Source organism: Cebus imitator, unplaced genomic scaffold, assembly GCF_001604975.1.
Source record: "Cebus imitator isolate Cc_AM_T3 unplaced genomic scaffold, Cebus_imitator-1.0 Scaffold540, whole genome shotgun sequence".
Classification (NCBI taxonomy): Eukaryota; Metazoa; Chordata; class Mammalia; order Primates; family Cebidae; genus Cebus; species Cebus imitator.
In genome coordinates this window covers 410,472-431,145 of record NW_016107855.1, presented here as the reverse complement: position 1 = coordinate 431,145, position 20,674 = coordinate 410,472, and the positions used below count along the sequence as shown (strand labels likewise).

The 20,674-nt window shown below is 49.5% G+C and overlaps 1 protein-coding gene across 2 annotated transcripts; it reads right to left on the bottom strand.

Annotated features, from left to right (window-relative positions):
• Window positions 1-346: 346 nt before the first annotated feature.
• On the bottom strand, window positions 347-19,056 carry MYOZ3 (myozenin 3). 2 transcript variants are annotated; one of them, XM_037733623.1, is made up of 8 exons: window positions 18,840-19,016; window positions 18,494-18,704; window positions 16,906-16,967; window positions 8,903-9,057; window positions 7,520-7,573; window positions 7,262-7,415; window positions 6,680-6,842; window positions 347-3,097 (listed from the first exon to the last, which is right to left on the bottom strand). In XM_037733623.1, the coding sequence occupies exons 3-8, from the start codon at window positions 16,964-16,966 to the stop codon at window positions 2,929-2,931; spliced, it is 756 nt and encodes a 251-aa protein (XP_037589551.1). In that variant the 5' UTR covers window position 16,967; window positions 18,494-18,704; window positions 18,840-19,016; the 3' UTR covers window positions 347-2,928. The 2 variants fall into 2 exon arrangements, with proteins under 2 accessions (XP_037589551.1, XP_017370512.1); XM_017515023.2 differs by lacking the exon at window positions 18,494-18,704 and having other exon boundaries at window positions 18,840-19,056.
• Between the last annotated feature and the right edge of the window lie 1,618 nt (window positions 19,057-20,674).

Sequence of the window (20,674 nt, the reverse complement as noted above, 5' to 3'; positions counted from 1 at the left end):
TGGAGTCTCACTCTCTCACCTAGACTGGAGTGCAATGGCACTATCTCGGCTCACTGCAACCTCTACCTCCTGGGTTGTGATTCTCCTGTCTCAGCCTCCCAAGTAGCTGGGATTACACGTGCACCCTGTCATGCCTGGCTAATATTTTGTATTTTTAGTAGAGACAGGATTTCACCGTGCTGCCCAGGCTGGTCTTGAACTCTTGACCTCAGGCAATCCACCCACCTCAGCCTCCCAAAGTGCTAGGATTACAGGCATAAGCCACCGCACCTGGCATGAAGGATTTCTTATAGTTTATTTCATGTAACCTCAAATTACATAAAAGGTGAATGACTTGCTTTTTCAGGATCCACATTTTACTTCTTAAATAAAGCAGCGTGATACAGAACAATCCATATAGTATGATTTCATTAAAACAAAGACATACCTATGTGGGTATGCATCTATATACACATGCACACACTCCATTCAAATAATTCTACAATTCCAGAAGGACCAAATTGTCACTAGTGGTTACCTCTGGTGTGTAGGAATGGCAGAGGCAGGAGGGTAGGAAGGTGTGCATATGTGCATGGGAGGGCTATGTGGGCAGACACTTTCACATTTCACTCCTTGCTTATTATTATTTTTATTTTTACAATAAGCATTCTTTTTTTCTGTTTTACAACACCAGCAAAAGTCACATTCTCAGAAGACGAAAGGATTTTCTTTGGGTACAGAGGTCTCCCCACCAGGCTCCTTTTCATACCTGGTGGCTGCAGTTACCTTCCAGAGCACAGCGGAACCAACCCACGGCAATCGGAGTCCTTCTTTCTACTTTTCAGACCCTTGAATGGTTGGCTATCACCTCATGAAAACCTGGCTTTAAATGGCAGCCCCCAAATTCAAGAGAAAACACCAATTGCAAACAATTCTAAAAGTCAGGCCATTGGGCCCTTGGGACCCAGAGGGGAGTGAAATTCCAGAGCAAAAGGAAAATGTAATCACTGTCCCACACACCCTGGGAATGGGCTGGACTCCTGACTTTGCCCATCGCCCCTAGAGAGTGAGACGGGGAGATCCCTACAGCAGCGAGAGGCTCTCCTTCTGGCTTCAGCTTTACTGACCCCCAGTGACACCTTGAGCAGCTAGCTTCTCATGCTGCCTCCAGTGCAAGAACAACTTTTCCAGCCTAGAACAGCAGTTGCATGAAACCTACCATTGACTGTGCCCTTATTATAAATGCGCCCTGCACTGTGTTCACAATAAACCCACAAAGGAGCTTTTATACTTGTCCTCATCTTACAGATGGAGAAACGGAGGATCGGAGATGTGAAATGACTTGCTCCAGTTCACTCGGCTAGCCGTGACAGTTAGAACCCATCCCATCCAGACTGACTCCCAAGCCTGCACTCAGCCTCTAAACTAGGCAGGGCACCACAGTCAGATGACTTCAGAGCGAGTGGGCACTGACCACCCAGTGCAGTGAAAAGAGACATCCACTGGAATCAGACAGATTCCCATTTGGTCTCTGCCCCTGGGTAAGTCACTTCCTCCATTTGAGCCTAAATATCCACATCTGTAAAAAGGGACAACAATATCTTTCTCTCAGGGTTGTGCTGAGAATTAGAAATAAGACAGGTACAGAGCCTATGGCGGCCCTTTCTCTCCATTCCCGGGGCCTCATCCCTTGCAGGCTTCTGGCATTACGCTTCTCCAATCTGCACCCCACACGGCACCCAGAAAGACCCATCACCAAAACCTTCCCCATTTCCTTAGTAAAGCCTGCTCCACGCTGACCTCACCCGCTCCTCTAGCACAGCCTTCCTCCTTCTGCAGAACACCCTGCGCCCATGCTCAGTTCCACATTTTTGGACATGCTGGTCCACTTTCCAGGAATACCCTCCCCCTCACACCCCTTCTCTTCTCCTCCAAGGTCCCACTCATATCCTCATATCCTCCGGGAAGCTTCTGGAATCCCACCCCACACGCAGGGTTAGGGACTCCTTCCTCTGCCCAACACTTCATTCCTCAATTGTCAATAAGCATGCTTTAGAGGAAATTAAGATGATTTCGTGCTCTATAAATCTGTCTGCGCTACTGTCTTTTCCTCCTCGAGGACTGGGCCTGGCACAGTGTCTAGCACACAGTCAGTGCTTAGGAAGTGTTTAGAGCATGAATAGATGAAGACCAACTGCATCTCTGTAAAAGGAACATTTTCCAATTATTTGAGTTATTCACAGGAAGATGGGCTGCCAGTGAGTACCCTGTCACCGGGAGAGTGTACACTGTGGGAGCAGGGAAGAGCAGAGGTGTGGATGTGAATTCCAAATGACACAAACCATTGATGAGGTATGCTGGAATCATCTGGAGTACTGGTCGCTATTTTTTCTTTTTTGAGATGGAGTCTTGCTCTGTTGCCCAGGCTGGAGTGCAGTGGCGTGATCTCGGCTCACTGCAACCTCTGCCTCCTGTGTTCAAGCAATTCTCCTGTCTCAGCCTCCCCAGTAGCTGGGATTACAGGCATGCACCGCCATGCCCAGCTAATTCGTGTATTTTTAGTAGAGACAGGTTTCCACCATGTTGGCCAAGCTGGTCTCAAACTTCTGACCTTGTGATCTTTGTGCCTTAGCCTCCCAAAGTGCTGGGATGACAGGTATGAGCCACTGTGCCTGGCCCTGGTTGCTATTAATAATACAGATTTTTCGATTCAGGAGACTCTGATGCTGCAAGTCTGTGATAGTCCAGCCAACTGTATTTGGAACATCCCCAGGCAATTTTGAAGCACACCCATGATTGGGGATTACTGAACTTTGTGACCTCTGAGGCCATTTGCAGCAAGGTTTTGTGTGTGAAGGCCCTTCTTAAATTATAAAATTCTGTCCACAAGTCTTGACTCCAGATGTTACCAGGCCCCCAAGACTGGGGAACTGATGATTCAGGCTGGGGCTACAGCTCCTCGGACTCGGGGAGGTTACGGACCCAGCCCTGGGCCACTCTGTTGAAGCTGGGTCTGAGGCGGAGGAGTTCCAAGCCACTGAGGGGCTCCGGGATGAAGGGGGTGCCTGGCCTGGGAAAAGTGCCCCCCAAGAGGGGTCCTCCAAATGGCACCGGGGTCCTGGAGAAAGAGAGCAGCAGAAGAGGTGGGCTGTGTGGGACAGAGACAGCAGGACACTGACATGTGGGTCACCACGTATGGGCCCTTCCCTGCCTCGCTCTGAGCCTCAGTTCCCCCTTCTATACAGCAAGATTCTGTACATCTTGAGAGGTTTTTCCAACTTCACCCATTTCCAAGTTTGCGCCTACTTGGGTGGCTCGTTGCTTAGCAATAGAAATGAAGCTGATGGGGTGAGAATTGATTTGTCCTAGGCAAGACTAACCTCTCCTTCAGTATAGCTTCGCTTAGGACAAAAGATCCAAAAGTAGAGAGAGAAAAGAGCATTAGAAAGAGCACTGAAAATCAGGGGGGAAATGCAAATTACAACAGACATGCCATTTCTCCTCCAGGAGACTGGCACAGTGAAATAATTTGATAATGGAGCAAAGCTGGTGAGGTGACGGGGGCAAAGTTTCACACGTGCTGCTTGTTAGAGAGTAAGCCAGTGCTGCTACTGAAGAAGACAATCTGGCAGGACCTTTCTAACTCGAAATGTGTGAACGCTGTGACCCCGCATCTCCACCTCCAAGCATATGGCTTAGGGAAGCACAGACATGCAGGCACTAGGATGCAGACCTGAGCAGCACATTAGTGACAAACCAGAAACAACCCATATGTCCACTAGCAGGGAAATGGGTAAGACAGGTACAGCATGTTCACATGATAGAAAACTATACAGCAGTCTGGGCACAGTGGCTCATGCCTGTAATCCCAATATTTTGGGAGGCTGAGGCAGGCAGACCAGCTGAGGTCAGGAGTTTGAGATTAGCCTGGCCAACATGGCGAAACCCTGTCTCTACTAAAAATACAAAAATTAGCTGGGTGTGGCAGCGGGCACCTGTAATCCAAGCTACTTGGGAGGCTGAAGTGGGAGAATCGCTTGAACCTAAGAGGCTGAGGTTGTAGTAAGCCGAGATTACACCACTGCACTCCATCCTGGGCGACAAGAGCGAAACTGTGCCAGGAAGAAACGAAGGAAGGAAGGAAGGAAGGAAGGAAAGGAGGGTGGGTGGGAGGGAGGGACAGAGAACACTATATAGCAGCTTAAAAGGAAGGACCTAGAGCTCTACATATTAGTATGGTAGATTTTGAAAGCATACTATTGAGTAAAAAATGCAAGTTAACAGAGTGAAATGCAAAGTATTAAAACACACATACACACACACACACACAAATGCCATTCCCCCTACAGGAATAGGGGGCCACACAAAATGTTCTGAGCCCATACAGGCCAGCCTGACAACTGTGTCACCTTTGGGAAGGCAACTGCGTTTGGAGGACAGTGAGCACAGGGGCTCTACACTTATTTGCCTAACGTGTTTTAAAAGAGATTTTATGTGATTTTAATAATAATGTTTTTGTTTTGTTTTGTTTTGTTTTGAGACACAGTCTCACTCTGTCACCCAGGGTAGAGTGTAGTGGAACAATCTCGGCTCACTGCAACCTCTGCCGCCTGGGTTCAAATGATTCTCCCACCTCAGACTCCTGAGTAGCTGGGATTACAAGTGTGAGCCAACAAGCTCCGCTAATTTTTGTATTTTTAGTAGAGACGGGGTTTTACCATGTTGGCCTGGCTGGTCTTGAACTCCTGACCTCAAGCGATCCACCCACCTCAGCCTCCCGATAGGCGTGAGCCACTGCATCTGGCCTTAATACTGTTAGTTAATTTTAAGAAAAATAAAAATCATTGCTCGTATTGTTTTCCAGCAGTCTGGGACCAGTGGGAAGAGGAGAGTGCTTGCCTCTGGGGTGGAAAGACAAATCTCGGGCCAGGGCCTGGGTCTCAGCCAGGAAGGCATTTCTGCCTGGACCACCCCAGTTTTGGTGGCAACAGCCAGGCCTCGGAGAAACAGGCTGGGTGGTGTCCAAACCATGGAAGCCTTACAGTCAGGCCCTTGACCAGGATCCCAGGGCTCTGGATGCTCAGCCAGTCTTGGCCACCCAAACTGCTGTTTCTCTTCTCCATGCCTCAGTTGCCCTTTCTCCCTCAGAAGAGACCTGGGTGCAGGGCTCCCTAAGACCCTATTTCTGCTGCTGGGAATGTGCCTTGCTGTCATACTTGAGGCATGAGATCAGGGGGAGATGCAACCTGAGTGGCCCAGCCTGGAAGCTGCCTTCCAGGACTGAATGTCTGCCGAAGTTTTCAAACGGCTGGGCAGGCAGGGTCTGAGGGCCCAGGAGGGGAATTGGGCCTAGCAGGCACTGTGGGCAGTCCTGCCTGGCGGGGAACCCCAGAGTGTCTGCTCGTGACTCACACAGCGCCTGCTAGGCCCAGTTCTTCCCATCAGGACCCTCTCTGGCTATTCTGATATTTGAGGGCAGTCAAATCCCTCTGGAGCTGTCTCTTCAAGACGGATCACCCCCAGTTTCTTCAGCCCTTCCTCACAAGGTCTGGTTTTCCAGGCCTAGCCAGGCTCCCGCGCCCACCCATCTGTCTTAGACAGACACAGTCTCCATGTGTGGTCTGAGCAAATGCCAGAAGAGCTGGACCGTGGTGTCCTCCCTGTGGACTCCCCTTTTCCTCACTGAATGCAGCCCAAACCAGAGGAGTATATTCAGAAATAGCATCAGAGCAAGGAGGCCAACGCAGCTGAAATGCACCCTTGGCTCAAGGCTTCCTCCAGTGCCAAGCTCCTGTCTTGATTCCTATGGTTTGTTTTCAGGCCCCCAATGCAGAATGCTTAATGTATCTCTCCCAAGCTCTCCCCTGTCCAAACCTCATCTCAGCTGTAAATAATAATCATAATAGCTACTGTTTGTTCTAAGTTTCTTACTTACCAGAAACTTTACCTATGGCTTCTCATGTCATCCTCATAGCAACCCTATGAAGTAGGTGCTGCAAACGCCTCATTTTATGGGGAAATGGAGGCTCAGAGAGGTTAGGTCACTTGCCCAAGGTCTCACCGGCAGGCCTGGGGTCTGCATTTAAGTCCACGTGGAGGCCCCATGCTCTAAACCAATATGGGCCACTGTTGTGTGGCCCTCCCTCTGGCTTGTTTCAGTGCCACTCTCCACTTTGGGCCAGCTTCAGAGCCACCTTGTTGGTCTCTTCTAGGACATTAGTGAAAGGAAAAGCTGGGCTGGCCTCAAACTGCTGAAGTCTGGGGACCCCTCAGGGAAGGACACAAACCTAGATGTTCAGCAAAGAAGTAGCACACAGCAGTCATGGAGAACAAGACGCTGGGTTCTGAAGTCAGACAAACCCAGTCCCGAACCCCAGTCCTGCCGGGGCTCCCTTGTTTTGTGGCTTTGGCTGGGTTGTTCCTATTCCCGAGCCGCAGCCTCTTCATCTGCAGAGCAGGAAAACTCATAGCACCTGTCCACCGTGTCCTGGAGAAGACCCAACAAAACGTGCGGCACCTTCACTCTGCATTCCTCCCACGTGTACCGAGCACCCACCAGCTGCGGAGGCGCTGTTCCAGCCAGAGCTCAGTCAGTGAATTAGAAAGCGCTGGGGACAGAGCCTGGCCCGCAGAAAGTGCTCAGGAAACGCAGGCTCCCCGCCCCTCCCCGTTTGTCCCGGGGCTGCCCGCCCCGCCTTACTTGTTGAAATTTCGGTAGTCGTTGGGGCTAGGGGTGTGACTTCGGCCATCGCTCTGGTAGTCCCGGTAGCTGACGAACTCCTGCCAGGGGCAGCGGTAGCCCTTGGGGATGGCAGTGTGGTTGAACTTCTCCGGCGGGACGCCCTTCAGCGGCTCCGCATAGCCTAGGGGCGAGGGGATGGGCGTCTTGGTTCTTCCACCTCAGTCCCCACCTCCATCCCGCGGACGCGGCCGGGGGAGGGACGATCGGAGTTGGGGTGGGAGCGGTGGGATGGGATGACACAGTTGCTCCAGCACCGGAGACCCTTCCCCATCCCAGGAAACACGCTGGACCTCAGTGAGGAAGCCGCGAGTTCGCGGCGCGGGCTGCAGTGTTGGCCTTGGCTGAGTCGCTGCGTGACCGACCTGGGGCTCTGCACTGCGCCCCTCCGGCGCGTGGTCCGGCGAGCCGAGTGCGGGCGTGCGCGTGTGTGTTGGGGAAGGGGGCGGATTAGCTTTCTGAGTGCTCTTGCTGCCCCGTGGGGAGCACACCCACGCTCCAGGCGTCCCAGCCCTGGTCCCGGGACCCCAGGAGGACACTCACCTGGCGCCAGGGCGCTGGGGCTGGGGACCCACCCCGCAGGGGCGGCTGCAGAGTGGGCGTCTTCGGGACCCGCGAGTGAGGCCCCGGGTGAGGCCGGGAAGATGTGGAGCTCCGAGCGGTAGTTTTGCCCCTCGGGACCATTGGCATTGGCAACCTGGGCACAGAGGCGTGCTCTCAGAGGCCACCGACGGCCTCCCGCCCCCAGCCACCCGCCCCTTCCCTCAGCTTCCCTTCCAGGGAGTTCCCCTCCATGCTCACCGTCCCCGGCTCCGCTGTTCCAGTCACCTTCCTCTTGGCGCTTCCGGCCAGCATCTGAGAGCGAGGGGGTGGAATAAACCGCGGAGAGGCTCAGCGGGGCAGGGGACCAGGGAGGGTTCTCCCTCCACCAAAAAAACAAAAGGCGGGGCGGGGGGGAGGCAAGAATCCTAACGCCCATCATCAGGGAACAAGGATGAGTTACTAGTTTACAGCGCTAAGCCCAGTGCCTGGGACCGAAAAATACTCCATATATGTTAAAAGAAATACTCGATATATGTTAATTGCTATTGTAATGCTGAGTCCGAGCAAGAAACTTAGTTTCCCTGAGCCTCAATGTCCATCTCTATAGAATTAGGATGATGGTGATGAAGATCTACCTCGGAGGGGTCTATGAGCATTAAATGAGAACCTGCAGAGTGCTTAGCTAGCACCTTCTTAGGCACGTACAAAGGCGGGTGTTTTGCCATCTTCATTTTTCTGCCACATCCCTCTCAGCTGCCTCCTGTCTAGGCCAGAAGTTAAGTGAAGGGTGGATGGAAGAGCCCTGGCTTCCTTAGAAGTATTCTGGAACTGCCTGCTGCCTTTCTAAAGCAGCGGGAAGATCCATTCTTGCCTTTCTTCTCCGCCAGCAGGTTATTCCATGACCTTTCTCCTTCCTCCAGTGGGAAGAAGAAAAAAGGGTATTCTACATTTTCCATCTCGGATGAGGCCCAAGCCTGAACTAGATCCTGCCTGCTGCAGATTCAGCCGCGAGCGCATGCCTGTCTTAGCATTTGTTGTTGTGGTGGTGGTAGGGGCCAGCATGCCTGTCTTCGCTTTTTTTTTTTTTTTTTTTTGTAGAAGCCAGAGTTCCTTCACTCCAAGTCTTATCCTCATCCCCCCAATCCACTTTGTTTTGTATCCAGGGAGACATGCCTAAAAACATAACACTTTTCAGCCAGGCGCGGCGGCTCCTGCCTGCAGTCCCAGTACTCTGGGAGGCAGAGGCGGGTGGATCATCTGAGGTCAGGAGTTAGGGGCCAGCCTAATCAACACAGTGAAACCCTGTCTCTACTAAAGGTACAAAACTAGCCGGGCGTGGTGGTGCATGCCTGTAATCCCAGCTACTCGGGAAGCTGAGGCAGGAGAATCGGCTGAACCGGGGAGGCAGAAGTTGTGGTGAGCCAAGATGGCACCATTGCACTCTAGCCTAGACAGGAGCGAAACTCTGTCTCAAAAAAAAACAAAAAAAGGTAACACTTTTCAAGGATCACACAGAAAGGCAGGGACTTAATCTGATGGGTACATCACAGTCTTCAGCCTGGCTTACCGTTTGGCTTTAGGCTAACCACTGGCTCTCTATGGGCCTCAGTTTCCCCGAGAGCACAATGGTGGCTTACTCACCACTCGCTGACTTTCTGCTAACTCAAAAGTGAACTTCTGCACACGGCGCTGCCTCTTCTGGAAGAGGAGGGACCCTCTGTTGTTGCGTAGTGACAGCTCCTCCATCATCAGGTCCTGGGGCACGCTCAGCTTCTTGCCCAGGTCCAGTGTAGGGACTGCCAGGAAAGGCCAGAGTGGGCTCTCACCACCCCATCCCCCATGTGCTCCAGGCCTAGCCTCCCGAGGCACCTCCTCAGCATGGCATGCTGTGTGTAAGAATACCTGTTTCTCCCCAAGCTTGCCGACACCCACACCAGGTATCATGATTCTTTGGAATCTTTGCTCACCTGATGGGCCAAAATGACACCTCAGAGTTTAATTTTCATGTGTTTGTTGCTCAGTGGAGTTTAGCACTGTTTCAGAAGTTCTTTGGCCATTTGTATTTATTGCACGAACTCCCTGTGCAGGCCTTTGCCCATAAAAGTGGAGGTAGTGAGAAATCGTCAGATTCTAGATTTTTTCTGAGACAGCGTCTCGGTCTGTTACCCAGGCTGGAGGGCAGTGGTGCGATCTTGGCTCACTGCAACCTCCGCCTCCCGGCTTCAAGCAATTCTCCTGCCTCAGCCTCATGAGTAGCTGGGACTACAGGTGCGTGCCATCACACCCAGCTAATTTTTGTATTTTTAGTAGAGACGGGTTTTCACCATGTTGGCCAGAATGGTCTCAATCTGTTGACCTCATGATCCGCCCGCCTTGGCCTCCCAAAGTGCTGGGGTTATAGGCGTGAGCCACCACACCTGGCCCAGATTCTAAAAATTGATATTTTTTAAAGGTAAGCCATGGGTATGGGCAATGAGAGACAGAGGAGTTGAGGACGAGACCATGAGGTTTCTGGCCTGAGCCTGGGGAAGGATGGAGCAGCGGCTCACTGAGATGGGGAAGGCAAAGGGAGGAGAAGGTTCAGTGTTAGACATGTGTCCTTTTAACTTTAAAATAGTCTTTTATTATTATAAAAAAGCATATATGGGCCGGGCATGGTGGCTCATGCCTGTAATCCTAGCACTTTGGGAGGCCAAGGCAGGCGATCACCTGAGGTCAGAGGTACAAGACCAGCCTGGTCAACATGGCCAAACCCCATCTCAACTAAAAATAGAAAAATTAGCTGGGTGTGGTGGTGCATGCCTGTAATCCCAGCCACTCCAGAGGCTGAGGCAGGAGAATCACTTGAACCCAAGAGGCGGAGTTGCAGTGAGCTGAGATTGCACTGCTACACTCCAGCCTAGGCAACAAAGTAAGACTCTGTCTCAAAAAAAAAAAAAAAAAATCATATCGAAGCACTGAAGAAAGTTAGAAAATACACATATCAGACAAAAAAGAGAAAAATACCATTATCTGTTACCCAGAGATTGTCACTTTTAACATCTTAGTGTATGCTCTTTCATGTCTTTTTCAATGACTATATTCATATGAGGTTTTAACCAAAATAAAATCATAGCATACATTTTGTAACTTGTTTTTATCACTTAAAGATCTCCACCTTTACAAGTACCTAATATCTAGTCCCTATGCAAACTGTGCTAATTATCTCCAAAACTGGGCACATGAAGTTTGAGGAGACTTGCAGGCATCTAAGTGGCGGTGCTGAGGAGGGAGATAGATGTGGGAATCTGGTTCATGGGAGAAAACCGACCTGGAGGTCAAAATGTGGGCATCATGAACTTTTACTGGTTTTGTTATTGTTATTTTTCAATGAAGAACATTACATTTATTTCTTTTCTCGTCGTGCGAACTAGTCTTTATAGCATTTAGAGGATTTTCAGGGTGATGACTATTCTTACTAGTTTGGGACCCATCCCTATCCTTTGTGCTTTTCCAACCAGCAAAATCCAAACTTTCATGTTTGACCAACAAAGGAAGCCTTTTGCACGACAGGGGGGACAGAATGGTGAGGACCTTGGCAGGCAAGAGCCCTGTGTGGGCAGCTCGGCCTGCCTGGTCCATCTCTAAAATCGGATACACATACGTTCACATTCCAGCTCCATAAATGGTATTCAGCTGGGAGGCTGAATGAGATCACAAAGAAATGAGAATAGATAAAGAGGACCAGAGATGGAGCCTGGGGCCTCCAACACTGACAATGAGGCAGTGAAGAGGAACCAAGCCAGGAGCCTGGGCAGGAGCAGCCCACAACGTCGGAGGAAAACAAAGAGGATGGCGTCCTGGAAACAAATGATGAAAGCATTTCAGGTACCATAGAGAGACTAACAGAGTCACATGCTGCTGATATGTCAAGAAAGATGAGGGCTGAAAATTGACTACTATATTTAGTAACACAAGGTCGTTGGTAATCTTCGTTAAAGCAGTTTCTACGGAGTGTTTGGGTGTAAAAGCCTGACTGGAGAGGGTTCAAGAGAAAATGGACAGAGGAACAAGTTTAACCACACCACAAGGAAGCAATAAGCCAAATCCAGGACACCGGATATTCTACAGGACAACTGGCCTGGTTTTTTGAACAAGTGAGTGACATGGAAAAAAAAAGGGCAAAGGGGTTGTTTTAGATTAAAGGAGATTTAGGAGCCATAGCAACCAAATAAAAACTGTGGCCCTTGTTTGGATTCCGATGAAAACAAACTAGGAAACTCAAGAAGGTTGAGTACGGACTGCTTATTAATTGGTATTAAATCATTAGTGCTAATTTTGTTCTGTGTGCTAATATCTTTGTGGCATGTAAGGAAATGCCCTTTTATCATTTTCATGCATGCTGAAGAATTTGCGGGGGAAAATGACGTACTTTTTGGTATTAGCTTTGAAATTTAGGAATGAAGGAGGGACCATGTACTCTTTATTTGTGTGTGTGTGTGTGTGTTTGGAAATTGACTAATAAAATGTCAGAGAGAAAGAGAGGATTGGTAAGAAAAATATAGACAACTGCTTGGAGGAGTTGAGCTCTAAAGGATTCTGGCTACAGACAGCTATGGGATCAAGAGGGGTTTGTTTGTTTGTAAAGATGGAGAAATTACAGCATGTGCGTTAACTGATGGGAACATTTGACAATGCAATAGAGAGAGTTGAGAATTGCTGAAGGAATGTCCTTGAGCAGGAGTGATAGGAGAGCTGGGTGTCCAGGGCCCAACCAGAGGAGCTGGCACCAGGCAGGTGTGAGGTGAGTCCATCCACCACCACAAACACGGACACAGATGCAAGCAAGTCAGCTGTGGCAGAGGATGCTTGTAGATGCTCTCTCCTGGTTACTTTGTTTCTCAGTAGAATAAGAAGCAAGGTCTTTAGCTGAGAATGAAGTTGTGCAAGGAGGTACTGGAGGTTTGAGGAGAGGGGTTGCCAAAGTCATTAAGAGAGTAGTATGGGAGAGTGAATGAACTAGGGAGATAGACATGGCCACTGGGCAACATTGGGGGTCACGCAGGTGCTGTGATTCATGCCAGTCAATGGACACTGATTTTTTTCATTCTTTCAACAAATACATAAAGTGCACTTTATATGTGCTAAGAACAGAAAGAAATCGACTATAGGCCAGGTGCAGTGGCTCATACCTGTAATTCAGCACTTTGGGAGGCAGAGGTGGGCAGATCGCTTGTGGTCAGGAGTTCAAGACCAACCTGGCCAACGTGGCGAAACCCTGTCTCTACTAAAAATACAAAAATTAACTGAGCATAGTGGCGCATGCCTGTAATTCAACTACTTGGGAGGCTGAGGCACAAGAATCACTTGAAGCCAGAGGTGGAGTTTGCAGTGAGCTGAGATGGTGCCACAGCACTCCAGTATGGGTGACAGAGACTCTGTCTCAAAAAGAAAAAAGAAAAAGAAGAAAAAAAAATCCAGTATAAATTAATTGGAGGGGAAAGTAAGATTCAGAAGAATACATATTCTAAAATTTCATTTACATTATACTTATATATATATTATATAAGATATATATGTATGATATATATTTTATATATATATATGGAGAGAAAAAGAGATACAGAGTCTTGCTCTGTTGCCCAGGCTGGAGTGCAGTGTGTGATCTTGGTTCACTGCAACCTCTGCCTCCTGGGTTCAAGTGATTCTCCTTATGTTTAGTTATAACTATTATATATATATATATATATATTTATTTTTTTTTGAGATTGAGTTTCTTTCTTATTGCCCAGGCTGGAGTACAATGGCACCATCTTGGCTCACTGCAACCTCTGCCTCCAGGGTTCAACTGATTCTCCTGCCTCAGCCTCCCGAGTAGCTGGGACTACAGGCACACACCACCACGCCCAGCTAATTTTTGTATTTTTAGCAGAGACGGGGTTTCACCATGTTGGCCAGGCTGGTCTCGAACTCCCGACCTCAGGTGATCTGCCCATCTTGGCCTCCCAAAGTGCTGGGATTACAGGTGTGAGCCACGGTGCCAGCCGAGCTCAATATTAAAATAAAAATAAAAATGGGCAGGCATAGTGACTCACAACTATAATCCCAGCACTTGTGGAGGCCAAGGTGGGTGGATTGCTCGGGTGGAGGAGTTCTAGACCAGCCTAGACAATATAGCAAGATGCTGTCTCTATTAAAAAAATAAAAAAAGATAAAACCTATTTGACCAAGTAATTCTATTTCTAGGAATTTATTCTCAGGGAAAAAGTTGAATAAATATGTCTAAAGATATATGTACAAGAATGTTTATTGCAGTGGGGTTTACAATTGTGAAAACTGGGACCCAGTCTTGTGGTGGATGATGCCCAGATGCCCCTTATTAGTGGGCAGTAGTCCACACCACCACCTTCTTTTTTTTTTTTTTTTTGAGACCGAGTTTTCGCTCTTGTTACCCAGGCTGGAGTGCAATGACGCAATCTCGGCTCACCGCAACCTCCGCCTCCTGGGTTCAGGCAATTCTCCTGCCTCAGCCTCCTGAGTAGCTGGGATTACAGGCACGCACCACCATGCCCAGCTAATTTTTTTGTATTTTTAGTAGAGACGGGGTTTCACTATGTTGACCAGGATAGTCTCGATCTCTTGACCTCGTGATCCACCCGCCTCAGCCTCCCAAAGTGCTGGGATTACAGGCGTGAGCCACTGCGCCCGGCGACACACCACCACCTTCTACAGAGAACTGCCAGTGGAATGGATGCTGCCACAGCGCCCTTGCCTCAGGTGGGATGAATTCTGTGGAGCAATTCATGCTTGAGAGCTCCCCACAGGATCACACTGAATGTGGACAGTCACTGAGCCCACATCCTTGCTTGGCAATACCCCACCCTAGGCTGCATTCCTCCTTTCCTTCTGAGAGTGCTCTCTCAATAAGTCACTTGCACAAGGCTCCTCTGGTTCTGCCCTGCAGGATCTCACCTGAGACAAGCCTCATGACCACCGTTAGGCATTGATAAAATACACATAACGTGTCCAAACAGCAGAATGCTGGCAAGCACGGAAATGAAGGTATGAGATAAATCATACTAGGATGAAATGCTGCTACATGAAAAAAAAAAAAAGCCAAAGAACACAGCATATAGTATTTAGCCCATGTGTATGTATGTTTATATAAAGACATTCATATATGAACAGAAAAAGAATTTACATAAATATGTTAACAGTGGTTATCTCCAGATAGTTCCATTACGACCAACTTTCACTTTCAAAGCCGTTCATGTCTGTTTTGTCTGATTAGGAAAAAATTTTTTTAATGTACACCAAGTCAATGGCAACTTAATTTTTTTTAAAAAGTGATGTGTTATGCATTACATTACCATGTAACCATATAATAAAGAAACGGGCCAGGCATGGTGGCTCACGCCTGTAATCCCAGCACTTTGGGAGGCCGAGGCGGTTGGATCACGAGGTGAGGTGTTCAAGACCAGCCTGGCCAACATGATGAAACCCTGTCTCTACTAAAAATACAAAAATTAGTTGGGCGTGGTGGTGGGCGCCTATAATTCCAGCTACTCAGGAGGCTGAGGCAAGAGAATCGCTTGAACCCAGGAGGCGGAGGTTGCAGTGAATCGAGAGTGGGCCACTCCAGCCTGGGCGACAGAGTGAGACTCTGTCTCAAAATAATAACAACAACAGAAACTAATAATAATATTAAAGAAAGAGCTCTGGAGACAAAGACACCTGGAGTCACACTGCAGCTCTGCCACCTACCAGATGTGACCACCGGCTCCTCTGACCCTCAATATTTTCATTTCCAAAATGAGGATAATACCAAACTTACAGAGTTGTTGTGGAGGTGAAGTGACACAAAGCATAAAGGATACTTTTAGCAAAGTATCTGCCACACAGTAAGCATGCAATGATGGTAAACATTTTTATGGTTTTTACTTTACAGTGGCTGTCTTTAGGTGGTAAGATTATGAGATTTATTTTTTCTTCCTACTTTTGTTTCAAAATTGTCTTTAGTTAGGACCTTTCCAATAATCAACAAGTTATATATTTCAAGTCTTGCATGAATCCATATTTGGGGGCCTGTAATTAATTAAATCCCCAAGAGAAAAGAGGATGCATTGCCTGACCCTTCTAGTTAGAGTGTCAATACTCATAGAAGGTGCATATTTTAGCTACAAAATCAGGGCGGGGGAAGAAACTGGACATCAACAAAAGGATGCAAGAACACACAAAATAGTTGAAAAGGATGCCACGCATAAAGTCAGAAAATATGACCGACTCCTTAGAACACTGAAGGCAAATGTACCAACCCTACTTCAGGTCCCCTGAAATGGAATCCCTGGGAGTAGATGCTGGGAGTCTGTATGCTTAACAAATATCAAGTCACTATGATTCACACTAAAGCTTGAGAGCTCTGGCTTAGTTGAAACTGGCCCAAGCTGGAGTGCAGTGGCACAACCATAGCTCATTATAAGCCTCCAAATCCTAGCCTCAAACAATCCTCCTACTTCAGCCTCCTGAGTAGCTGGGACCACAGGCATGTGCCACAATGCCTGGCTAATTTTTTTTTTTTTTTTGGTAGAAATAGAGTCTCACCATGTTGCCCAGGCTGGTCTCAAACTCCTGGGCTCAAACAATCCTTCCACCTCAGCCTCCCAAAGTGCTGGGATTACAAACGTCAGCCACTGTAACCAGCCCCTGAATTAATCTTTAAAATTCCTGAAATGTGGCCGGGTGCAGTGGCTCACACCTGTAATCCAGCACTTTGGGAGTCCAAAGTGGGTGGATCACGAGGTCAGGAGTTCAAGACCAGCCTGGCCAACACAGTGAAATCCCGTTGCTACTAAAAATACAAAAATTAGCTGAGTGTGGTGGCACACGCCCATAGTCCCAGCTACTTGGGAGGCTGAGGCAGGAGAATCGCTTGAACCCGGGAGGGGGAGGTTGCAGTGAGCCAAGACCGCCATTGCACTCTAGCTTGGGTAACAGAGTGAGACTGTCTCAAAAAATAATAATAATAAAATAAATAAATACATTAAATACCTGAAATGCTGTAAAGTGGACCAAATAAACAGATTCCAAAGTTATATCAAGAGTTCCGGAATAGGTCTTATAAAATTGATAAAAATGAATTTAAGCTTTTTAAATGCAATGATAAAAATGATTTGTTCATTTGATGAGTTATCTTTTAAGTAAAAAGTTTTGTATCCAAATGGGCGGCCTGCTCTTCCCGCCCTGCTCTACTCTCTCCACTCCCCTGTTGGCCATGGGGCCCAGCTGTCCTGGGCCATCCAGAGGCCTTAGTGAGACCCACAGGAGCAATAGGCAAGGGCAAGTGTGTGCAGAGCTTGCAGCCACAGGTAGGGCTGAAACTGGGACCGGAATCTCCAGAGCTTAATTTGGGGCTGAGATGGGGCCTTAGATGAAACCAGGGTCATTTTAGCCTCAGCTCCTGGGTCTGTGGACAGAGGAACAAGACCCCTCCTGGTACCTCACAAAGCTTCCCAGCCTAGGCGACAGGTTCCACAGGCACTCCTTCAGGCTGGTCTGGAGCTCACACCTGTCTGCCCAGGCCTGGGGCCAGCAAGCCAGAGTGAGTGCAGCCTGGGAGCGAGGAAAAGATGGAGGCTGAGGAAAGCATGAGGCTAGACCCACCTTACCTGGTTCAGTGAGGTCCCCCATGGCAGCCATCACTGGCCCCTTCTGCTCCTTGGGGATCATCCTGTGGAGGAGAGACCCCATCAATGGACCAGGCTGCCTCCATTTCTCCCCAGACCTCCTTCAAGTCCCTGGCTCATCCTGCCCCAGTCTTGAACAGCTTCAACCCACCCTAAAATCACAAGCAAGGGATGTCTGAACTGGAAGCGCCCTCAAGGTCATTGTGCAGAGGAGACTGAGGCCCACGGGAGGAAGAGGGAGGTGCCCAAGTTTGCACAAATCTATTTTCATGCTGCTAAGGAAGCACTGTCTCTTCTAGGGCCTTTTCCCAGCTCCGGCATCCTGATCAGAGGGAGTGTAGGTGCCTGGGGCATCTGGGTGGGGCAGGCAAGGGTCTCAGGCACACTATCATATGTTGAGACTTGAGAGCCCTATTTCAAGGCTGAAAGAGGTTGGTGGCTTAAGTTAGTGGAGGGGGAGCATGGGCTAGGCTGGGGTTACACTGGGGTCTGCAAGGCTGGTTGCCCCTCTCATCCCTGGCACTTGTTGGGAAGCTGAGAGTTGCATGATGTCCCTGTAGGCAGTCAGCAGTCTGGTCCAACCAAGCAGAGAGAACCATTCCCCATCCTCCCCATCTCCCCATTACTGGGCTAACTTCCATGGTGTTCTCTTCTCCCTCATCCCTTCTCTTCCTCCTCCTCCTCCATCCTCCCATTTGAATCTCATGGCACTTTCCAGAAATCTTGGAAGAGATTTACAAACAAAATGAGGTCCAGAGCCCTTAACTTGCCCAGGTTCCTTAACTTGCCCTCTGGTGAAGAGGCAGAGCCTTTGATCTCCTTGGCTGACCACGCACCCTGGTACCCTTCTCCTTTGCCTCCAGGTTTTTCTATACTCCTTCCTTTAGAAAACAATCTGCCTTCACCTGTACCCTCAACACCCACACGAGGCCCTGGGCCAGAGGGCACTGTGGTGTGCAACTGGAGTCTAGTGGGTGTCCCTGACTTCCTCTGTAACTACGAACAAGTAGCTCTCCAGCTCTGCACCTCAGTTCCCCGGTCTGTAACATGAGGGAGCTGGGCTAAATCATGGAGATCCATGGATAGGCTTTAGGGCGTTCATAAGCCTGCTAAAACAGCATGCAAACATGAGTGTGTCTACATGCATTTGGGGCGAGGGTTATGGGATGATTGAGAATGCCCCAATCATGACTGTTTAGGATTCCACAGTCCACAGATCTGTTTCTTGATAAACACTCCCTTTATAGAAGTTCATGGACACTGGGAAGAGTCTCTCATTTTACAGAGAGAGAAGCTGCTTCCCTCTACTGCCTAAAAATCCCAAAGTCTTGAGCAAAGCTGTTATCTATTCCCCACCTTTAATCCTAGCCGCATCCTCCCCATTTAATGCAGAGTTAACTAGAGCTTAGAGCGTCTCTCCTCCTAAACCAGGATCTAGGCTTCCAGGGGGCCCCACGGTCACCAGATCCACTGCAGGGCCCTTCCTCTCCTGGTGATGGACCGCTAGGGATTGCCACATCTCCTCTGCCCACTACCCCAAGTTCCCCAAGCTCCCCTAGGATGCTGGTACCTGAAAGGATGGGACCACAGTGGGCAGGAGGGAATCTTAGACCCTCAAGATTAACACCTCTGTTGGGAAGCTGAGAGTTGTGTGGTGTCCCTGTAGGCAGTCAGCGGTCAGCAGTCAGTAGTCAGTGAGCAGGGTGTGCCCCGTAGCCAGCTCTGGCTTTAGCTGCTGAGAATCATTCCTGCCTTGCCGTGGGTCACTGCCTTATTTCGGGCTGCAATAGGAGCAGGTCAGATGCTAAAAACATCAGACCCCAGGGAAGACAGGTGCCCTGGCAACAGGCCTTTGCAGACAGAGGGCTTGCACCCACATGTACATGCATGCTCACATATGCACACGCCAAAGTCACCTGGAAATGCTGAGGGTCAGCTGCTGGTAGCTTCCTCTTGTTAACTGTTATATCCTTAGTGCCTGACAGAGCTCAGTAGATATTTGTCAAATGAATGAATCAATGGATGGTTGGATGAATTGTTCCCCAATATCTTTGTTTGACTTATTCTTTTCTTCCTTCCTTTCTTCTCTCCTGCCTTTCTTCTTCTGTCTCCTTCCTGCCTGCCTCTTTTTTCCCTTCCTCCTTCTCTCTTTCCCTCCCTCCCTCTACCTTCTCACATTTCCTGAGCCTCTCTTTAAGGACTGAAAATAAATAAGGCAGGGCTCTGTCTTCAAGGAGCTCAGCCAGGTCAGATTCAGACGGGTAAACAAGCTTTGGGAAAGGCTCTGGGAGAGCCCAGGGGAGGGAGTTACCAGCTCAGCCTGGGGTGGGGGGTGAGAAGGCTTCCCAGAGGAGGACATACTGGAGTTGAGCCTTGAAGGAGGAGTGGGAGTTCACTGGGCAGAGAAGGGGCATGGCAGGTAGTGGACATGTCACCTATGAAGATGGTAGGGGGTTGGCAAGTAGAGCCAGAGCTGGAGGCAGTTCTAAGAGATCAGCTCAGACAGTGGGGGTAGGGGCCAGATCCTAGCAGGCTTTCTAAAGGAAACTGTGTTGATAAAGGGTTGCTGATGAGATTAAACTAGTGAAACTGAGTGATCGGATTGACATTTTCCAAAGACATCTTTGCTGCCATGTGGAGATGGGTTGGAGGGGGCCAGACTGGAGGCAGGAGGACCAACTGTCACCAGGTGAGAGATTCGGTGGCTGGATCAGGGCAGTGACAAGGGGATGGAGAGGAGAGGGAGTTAACGGGTATTTTGAAGAACCCCGGGGTCTTGGTGAGGAACTGGACATGGGAGGTGAGGAAAGGGAGTCCCACTCCCCTGTTTCATGCTTGGGTGACTGAAGAGGGAGGAGTAGGCGGAGTGGAGGCAGACACCGAGGTCAGTTTGGGATGAACTTGGCTTGAGGTTCTGGGCGACTGGGATGAGATCACCAGTAGGCAGTGGGACACTGTGCTGTGGCCAGGCCCCAGCCGAAGATAAAGATTGGGACCAGGGCACACACACCACTACTGGGGAAGGGTGGGCCTAGCGAGGATGGCTGGGTGCAGGCTGGGGAGCACTGTGTGTGTGCTGGCAGGCTGTGGCTGGGGTGGATTTCTGACACCTTCTCAGGACAGAAACCTGGATTCTGGTGTCCACTGCCCTGAGCTTAGCTTCCTGGCCCTCGGTGGGCCCAAGCTTCTAGAGAGAAAGAGTGAGGTGTATTCCCAGGGCAAGCTCAGCTTCACCTGGGAGCAGGACCACAATCCCCTTCTCTGGCCAAAGGACGCCACGTCAGGAGAGGATGCCTGATGTCCTCACCTCCTGGGGTTGCCTGGTCTGAGTCCTCGCCTCACTGGGGTTGCCTGGCTCAGACGAGACCTCTCACAGTGACTCCTTTCCTGCCTTGGCACCCCTGCCTGCCTTGAGGAAACAGCCCCAGAGCACAGACCCCTGATCCAGCTTGGCCTTGCTGGTAACAGTACTCTGTGGTCAGGGCCCTGACAATACCACCCTGAGACATTATCTAGACCAACTCTCCCCATCACATGGATGGAAAAGCTGAGGCCTGGAAGAGTGGGCTCACTCAGGGTCACCTAGCCAGGGACTTCTACGGCCTCAAGTTGTCTATTGTTCCTGTCTCTCATGGATGCTTGAGAGATCTTCCCACATTTCCATCCCATGTGTCTCAAATATTCCCTGCCACCCAGAGTCCCATGGACTTGGGGAGAAGGGCATCAAACACAACTGAAAATGACACAGGAG

Coding starts and splice junctions, on each gene's coding strand:
- MYOZ3 (XM_017515023.2), bottom strand. CDS start 16,966: ATGATCCCCAAGGAGCAGAAGGGGCCAGTGATGGCTGCCATGGGGGAC. Junction 7,574..8,902: donor TAGCAGAAAGTCAGCGAGTG/GTGAGTAAGCCA, acceptor CCTCGCTCTCAG/ATGCTGGCCGGAAGCGCCAA. Junction 7,416..7,519: donor GAACAGCGGAGCCGGGGACG/GTGAGCATGGAG, acceptor CTCTGTGCCCAG/GTTGCCAATGCCAATGGTCC.